The sequence below is a fragment of the Eriocheir sinensis genome, unplaced genomic scaffold (genome assembly GCF_024679095.1).
Source record: "Eriocheir sinensis breed Jianghai 21 unplaced genomic scaffold, ASM2467909v1 Scaffold403, whole genome shotgun sequence".
Lineage (NCBI taxonomy): Eukaryota > Metazoa > Arthropoda > Malacostraca > Decapoda > Varunidae > Eriocheir > Eriocheir sinensis.
The window spans coordinates 77501-85000 of record NW_026111725.1 but is presented as its reverse complement, the minus strand read 5'-3'; the positions used below and the strand labels follow the sequence as shown (position 1 = coordinate 85000).

The 7500-nt window shown below is 44.0% G+C and overlaps 1 protein-coding gene across 1 annotated transcript in view; it reads left to right on the top strand.

The window, feature by feature from the left end:
- Nucleotides 1–7500, top strand: part of LOC126992126 (corticotropin-releasing factor receptor 1-like) — a 206399-nt gene that overhangs the window by 160313 nt on the left and 38586 nt on the right. Inside the window, exon 6 of the mRNA XM_050850790.1 lies at nt 6562–6691. Within this exon, the coding sequence (XP_050706747.1) occupies nt 6562–6691 (130 nt within the window). The remainder of the gene's footprint in view (nt 1–6561; nt 6692–7500) is intronic.

Here is a 7500-nt window from a genome sequence, read left to right as displayed (position 1 = left end):
GTGTTCTTTAAATTAATCTTGGAAGAATGATTTGCATACTGAAATTGCATCCTTCATCAGAGAGAGCGAGAGAGAGAGAGGATAAACAAAGTAATTATAAACATCGCTAATAAGTCATCTGTATGTACATATAAAAGGGATTGAATTAAAAAATATAAGGGTCCCACAGTGAATTCAATTTTGAACCTAGAAAAAAATTAAAACCAAAAGTAATGTGAGAGAGAGAGAGAGAGAGAGAGAGAGAGATTTTAATGACTCGTTTGTACACATTATTTATATTCTAAGTGAGAAAAAATGGTTATATTGTGTTTCCCTCGACCTTTAATCAAAATTCCTGGTGTGCTCTCTCTCTCTCTCTCTCTCTGTCTCTCTCTCTCTTAATCATCGTTCTTTGCATCTTCTAATTGCGTTTCTCTCTCCTTCTTTTTCTTTTCTTTCCGTCTTGTTCATAATCCTTCATCTTTTCTCTTCATCTCTTCATTCTCTTCTAATTTCTTTTTCTTGTCCCTTCCTCGCTTTCCTTCCCTCTTCCTCCTTTTCCTTCAGCTTCTTCATCTCATTTTCCCTTCTCTTCTTTTTTATTCCGTTTTCATTCTTTATCCTGTTTTCTCTTCCAGTTATCTTTCTCAGCCTTGCTATTTTGATCTTCCTCTTTCATTTCGTCATCATCAACTCTATTCCCGTCCTTCCCCTCTCACCTTTCTTCTTTATTTCCTCTTCTTATCCTCTTCATTCTCATCCTTTCCTTCTCTACATCTATTTCTCTTATCCTCTTCTTAGTCTGTTTCCTCTCCTCCTCTCCTTCTCCTATCTCTCTTTTTCTCTTTCTCATCTTTAACCTCTTCCAATTCTCCATAGTTTTCATCCTACCCTCTTCCTTTCTTTATTCTTTATCTTTCCCCTTTCCGCAATCCTTCACTCTCTATCGCCTCTTCTCTTCTTCCTTTCTACACATTATCAACCTTTCATCTTCCATTATGTCTTGAACCATTTTCCTTTTTCTCAACTCTTTCCTTCATCTCTTCCTATTTTCCTTTATCTCTTCTCTTTCTCTCTTCTTCTCCTTCCTCTTATGTTTATCTCCTTCCCTTTCTCACATCAAACACTCTATTATTCTATTTGACAGTTTTTCCTTCTTCTTTCCTTTTCTCCATCATTTTCTTTGTTTACTTTCTCCTATACTTCTTCCTCCTATTCTTTTATTTTTATTTTCAACGCTTTCTTACACTAATTCTTTTATCCTGTTTCTTTTTCCTCTTTTCCATCTTATCTCTCTTCCTTATTTCCTTTCTTTCCTTCTTCCTCCTCCTCCTTCTCCTCCTCTTCTCTTCCTTCCCTTTATATATCTCTTCCTCACTTCCCTACACCTCATTTATCCCGTTTCTCTTTCCACATTTTACATTCCATCTCTCCATCTTCCTTAAACTCTTTCTCCCCTCCTCCTCTTCCTCCTCCTCCTCCTCCTCCGCCTCTTTCTATCACTCTCCCTCACTCCGCACTAAGTAACGCCTCTCCTTTCTTCCCTTCTTCTTTCTGATAAGCCAAAGATGCACTCGTGTTGAAAGAGGAAAAAAGGAAGAAAAAAAGAGAGGTAGCGGAAGAGGGGAGGAAAAAAAGGAGGAAAGGGTGAGAGGAAAGGAAGAGAGAGAAAAAAAGGAGAATAGACGGGAAGCATATTTCCTTTAGCTAGAGAATTTAGTAGAGGAGGAGGAGGAGGAGGAGGAGGAGGTAGAGCGAGGTCATGGAGGAGAATTGAGAGAGAGAGAGAGAGAGAGAGAGAGAGAGAGAGAGAGAGAGAGAGGAGGAGAGAGGAGGAGGAGGTGGAGGAGGAGGAGAGGAAAAGATGAGGAGATATTGAGATGTGAATGGAAGTGTACTGAAAAAGAAGAAGAGGAGGAGGAGGAGGAGGAGGAGGAGGAGGAGGAGGAGGAGGAGGAAGAGGAGGAAGGAAGAAGAAGAGAGGGAGGAGGGTCGTCACTTAGCAGAACCCTTCACCTTTTAGTTAGGAGGAACGTGACTTGAATTAATTATAGCTATTAATTAAGAGTCTTCCCCTTCCTCTTGGACCCTCCCCTTAATCCCCCCTCCTCCCCCTCTTCATTCCCCTTACCTCTTATTTTATCTCCATCACCCTCTTAGTTTTTTTGTTTTCCTCCACTTCCATTGTTAACGATTTTCCTCTTTTCTCTCCTCCTCTATATGTTTCCTCTTACTCTTTGGCTCTCTTCCTTATTGTCTCTCCCTTTTGTCCCCTTTCTTTTATTTGATCTCTATTACTCTTTTTGTTTTTTGGTTGTTTTCCTTCAATTCTTCCTTTGTTGCTGATTCCTCCCTTTATTTTTCTCCTCTTTCTCCTCTTCCTGTTTCCTCGCTGTCCCACTTCTTTAACACCTCTCCCTTAATGGACCATATTGGGTATGCAGGCAACAGCACATGTGGCCATTCAACTCCAAGCCGTCCTTTCCATAGAGTTTAGGTTATAGACTAGAGTGCGTCTGAGGCTGTCTCCGGGATACACGGCCATGGTTACGCCATCGCTCCAAGCCGATGATTGCACACACTTCACTCCTGCCCGATTTCAGTTTTTCTCCATGTCAAATAGTAGAGTCAGGAAATCGGGTAGGAGTGAAGTGTGTGCAGTCGTTGGCTTGGAGCGGTGGCGGCACCAAGGCCTAGTATCCTGGAGGCAGCCTCAGACGCACTCTAGTACATAACTTGAGTTCTATGGAAAGTACTGCTTTGACAGTTCACCGACTGGCCACGTGTGTCGCTGCCTGTATAGCCAATACGGGCCATTCTCCTTTTTCCTTTCCATTCTTCTCTTAATCTTTATCAGTTTTCTGTTCTTTCATTTTCTCACGTACTCACTGTTCCATCCACTCAATCTTTCTCCCCCTCCTCTTCTTCCTGTTTTCCCTTAGTCTCTCCTCTTAACCACTTTCCTTTCCTTCACTTTTCTCTTACTTCATCTCTTCATCTTTTTCCGTTTCTTTTCATCCTTTCATTTTTTCTCCTAATCCGTGTTTTATCCTATATTCTTTTTCTCCTTTTTTCTTTTTCTTTTTTTCTGTGGACACTCCCCTCATCACCCTTCCCCTTCACTCCCCCTTTCCCCTTTTTTTCATCTCTCAGTCTCCTCATCTTTATTCTTCCATCTATCTTCTTGTTTATTCTCGTTTTCATCTAAATTTTCCCCTCCTTCTGTTTCCACTTACAATCCCTTTATTACCCTTTCCCTTCATTCCCTTTCCCCTCTTTTTCATCTGTCTCCTCATCTTTATCCGTCTTTTAATCCTTCCCTCTATCTTCTTGTTTATTCTCGTTTTCATCTAAATTTTCTCTTCCTACTGTTTCCACTTACAATCCCTTTTTTACCCTTCCCTTTCATTCCCTTTCCCTCTTTTTCATCTCTCCATCTCCTCATCTTTATCCGTCTTTTAATCCTTCCCTCTATCTTCTTGTTTATTCTCGTTTCCATCTAAATTTTCTCCTCCTTCTGTTTACCATTACACTCCCTTTTTTACCCTTCCCTTTCATTCCCTTTCCCTCTTTTTCATCTCTCCATCTCCTCATCTTTATCCGTCTCCACCGAAATTTTCTCCCCCTTCTCTTTCCCCTTAGACTCCCCTTATCACACCTCCCTTTCCCCTCTTTTTTTATCTCTTTATCCGCTTGTTTTTTATCCCTTCTATCTTTTTGCTTATTTTCGTTTTCTTCCTTTTTTCTCCTTTCTGTTTCCTCTTAGTCCCACCTACCCCCCCACCCCCCACCCCCCCGCTTGATCCTCCCTCACCCTTCATCTTTCCCTTTTTATAACATCTCCGAATTTCTGATCATTTTTTTGTCTGCTTTTTTTTTTCATTAATTTTTGCTTCTTCCTTAGTCCACGTTTTCCAGTCTTATTCTTATCTATTCACCTTTTTATTTCCCTTTTCCTTTCTTCTTTGCTATTCTCTTTCTTCCTTGTTCCCCATATTCTCTTATATTTATCCTCCTTTTTACCGTTACTGTTTTCCTTCCCCCATTCTCATTTCCTTCTTCCTTATTCCTCGTTTCCTTTCCTTATATTTATCCTGTTTTTCTTCTTTCTTTCTCTTTTCTATTATGATCTTATTCTCCTTCCCCTTACTTTACTTATCTTCCTCTCATTTACCTTATTGTTTTCGTCTCCCTTTCTCCTCCTTTCACGTTCTTCCTTCTTTCTCTTTCACCTCCTTTCGACTTCCTCTTCGCTTCGTTTCCTGCCCCCAGCCATAACACAACCCGGATGTATTTCAACACACACACATTATACATCTTCACCACAAGCAACGCAAACGACGTAAATAAGACCAAATAAAAGATAAAAGAATGCAATGGATTAATTAATGCAATGAAAGCCCTGTCCGATGAGATTAAAGAGAAGTGTGTATGTATGTGTGTGTGTGTGTGTGTGTGTGTGTGTGTGTGTGTGTGTGTGTGTGTGTGTGTGTGTGTGTGTGTGTGTGTGTGAAGGAGAGTTGAAATCAATCCGAGGGAGAGAAAAGGGAGGGATGGAGGAAAGGAGGGAAGGGAGAGGGATAAAATAATATTTGGAGATACAAAGGGAGAGAGGAGGAGGGAGAGAGGGAGAGAAGGAGAAGGAGAGTGTTGGAGGGAGAGTGGGAGGAGGGAGGATGGAGGGAGAAAAAAGAGGGAGATGAATATGTCAGTCATCAAGGTATTAAAATTGGCCAGAAATAGCATAATTAATATAAAATCTGAGAGAGAGAGAGAGAGAGAGAGAGAGAATGTCAGATCCGGTCCAAAGGTAGCCTGAATTAGGAGAAACGGGAAAGAGAGAGAGAGAGAGAGAGAGATAACGAACTAATTCCCTCCGTACATGATTGGGAAAAAAAATATGTCATTTCCATATATACCTACAGCCTCCCTCTCTCCTCCCCTCCATCCATTCCTTCTCTCTCTCTCTCTCTCTCTCTCTCTCTCTCTCTCTCCATCAAGGTCACCACACATCCCGTCAACATAACACTACACAAATACACTCGTCCCACGGCTTCGCTTCTCGCCCTGCACGTCTGAACATGTCTACAAACTCATGACAGCATTAAACACAACAATACCGTGTTCTACTTCCCCTCGGCCAGAAACACCGGACCTTCGCCCTTGTGTTTATCCCAAGGCCTTGCTCGTACACTCACCCCACAGTTACAGTTTCCGTAATACATATGTTCTACTTCTATACATTTCTGATATGAATGAATACGGCTCCGTAGTACTGCGCTTAGTTATGAATACGTGGGCCTAAGTTAATCGTACATGCAAACCCAGGGCAGTTGGGGCCCGGCTCACCCTATTGTTCATCCTCCCTTTCGGGCTGGTTGATAAATGGGTGCCTGGGGAAATCTGGGGAAGATTTGCCGGTGTCTCGAGGTGGTTAGTTTCTCCCCACCACCAATTCCAGGGCCAAGGAGACGGAGATGAGCATCGAGGCAACGTGCAGCTTAGCATATGCCCCCAACTTTAACTTTACTTGTTTCAAACTAATTTCGTAAGTGGTCCCCTCTACCTTCCCGCCCAAGTGTGTATCAATGGCCACATCCCGCACAGAGGCCCCGCCGCCCTCGGCCACACACAGAGAACTTTCAGGTTTGGTCGCGGCAATATGCCTTGATCTAAATCAGTTCACTTGGTCGCCGTCAGGGGGCTCTCCTGCGTCGCCACTCAGCCACGGAGACGCTTCGCCATAGCAACCACAGGGTCGACGCTCTGCCTGTCTGGCCGCACATTTATATTCAGGGACGCCGCAAAGAAAAGTGTCTTTGCTTGTTTGTATCTTGATCATTGTCAAATTGGCAATGTCGCTGAACCAAGTAACTTGATGCCATAAAGGCCCCTTATTAAGATGGTCCAGTCCTGGGTTGCTAGTCGAAGGGTCAGGCCCCGCGCCTGTTCACTGGGACTGTTTGTGCTCCACGTGAACACCAGCTGCACTGGCTTCCTCGCGATGAATTAACTGCCTCGGGGGAGGGGGATTTTTACAGCGTGGGATGGCCTCCTCCCTTGGGCGTGTATCTCCAATAAAACCCAAAGCCAACAATAAAATGTTCTCGCAGATCTATTTCTGCTGCAGCTTCGGGACAGACAACTTTCGTTCATTTCGACTCGTTTCAGCTTGAGAGTTAATACAACCACTTAGAACAAACGTGAATAAATCATTAACTTTAATATTTACAAGGAATGGCACAAACGTCCTGCATAAAGAACCCATTTTCATCAACACATGTGCTCACAGCGACACTGGGCAGTGATTGCAGTTCACTATTGATAAAAGATCAGAGGACAAAATCCATACCTGATGCGATATCTCTCAAATTACCTTGTGAGATACCTGCTTATCTCTACTTTTTTTACAACAAAGGAGACAGTTCAAGGGCACACAAAAGAGGAAACAATAATAAAAAAAAGCCCGCTACTCGCTGCTCCTAAAAAAAATTAATCAATCTATCTACTTTTCTATCTATCTATCTCAATCTATCTATCTATCTACCAGTTTATCGACATCACGCACTCTTTCCTCCCCAGGACGCTGGAGTGTGATCGCCTTCGGGTGCACCGGAACCTGGTGGCGGCGCTGATCATCATGTTCTTGGTGATGCTGGTGCTGACGGAGCCCTTCGTGTCGCGACGCTCCTCGTACACCTACAGGGACGTGGTGAGTGCGTGCGTGCGTGTAGTGGGGTGACGAGGGGGGAGGGGTGGTGTGTAGGGGGAGGAGTTGTGTGCGTGGGAAGTTTTGTGTTTGTGTTTGTGTTTCTGTGTGGGGGCAGGCGTGTGTGTGTGTGTGTGTGTGTGTGTGTGTGTGTGTGTGTGTGTGTGTGTGTGTGTGTGTGTCCTCCATCCAGGTTACCAGTCCTCCTTCACTAGATTTCCCCCGGGGCACCAATTTCAAGACCAGCCAAAAGGTAAGACACACACACACACACACACACACACACACACAGGTAAGTCCAGGTATGAACTCCCACGCCTGAATGGATTCGAACCCGAGGCCAAAGGATTCGCAACTGCCCTCCTTGCCCATTAGACCATACGGGCATGCTGGGATATGCTCTGAAAGGCGGTAGGGCTCAAAGAAGAGAGCGTGAAAGGGGAGGAAGGGGGGAAGGGGTGAGGGGAGGGAAAGGGGGAGTGTGTGAAAGGTTAGGAAGTGAGAAAAGAGGAAGAGGAAAGAGGAGGAAAGGAAAGCAAAGGGAAACGGAGGGGCTGAGTGGAAGAGAGGAGGAACCTGAGAAGAGAGAGAAAGACGAAAGGAGGAGAGGAAAGGGGAAGGGAAAATTGAAAAGGGGAACGCAGGAGAAGAAAGAGACAAGAAGGAGGACAGTGCAGGAGAGGAAAGGGAAATGGAGAGTAAAGAAGAGGAACATGAGAGGAAAGAGAGAAGGGGAAAGTGAAAGGAAAGTGGAGAACAGGAACATGAGAGAAGATGGAGACAGAAGATGAGAGAAGAAGGAGAGGACGGGG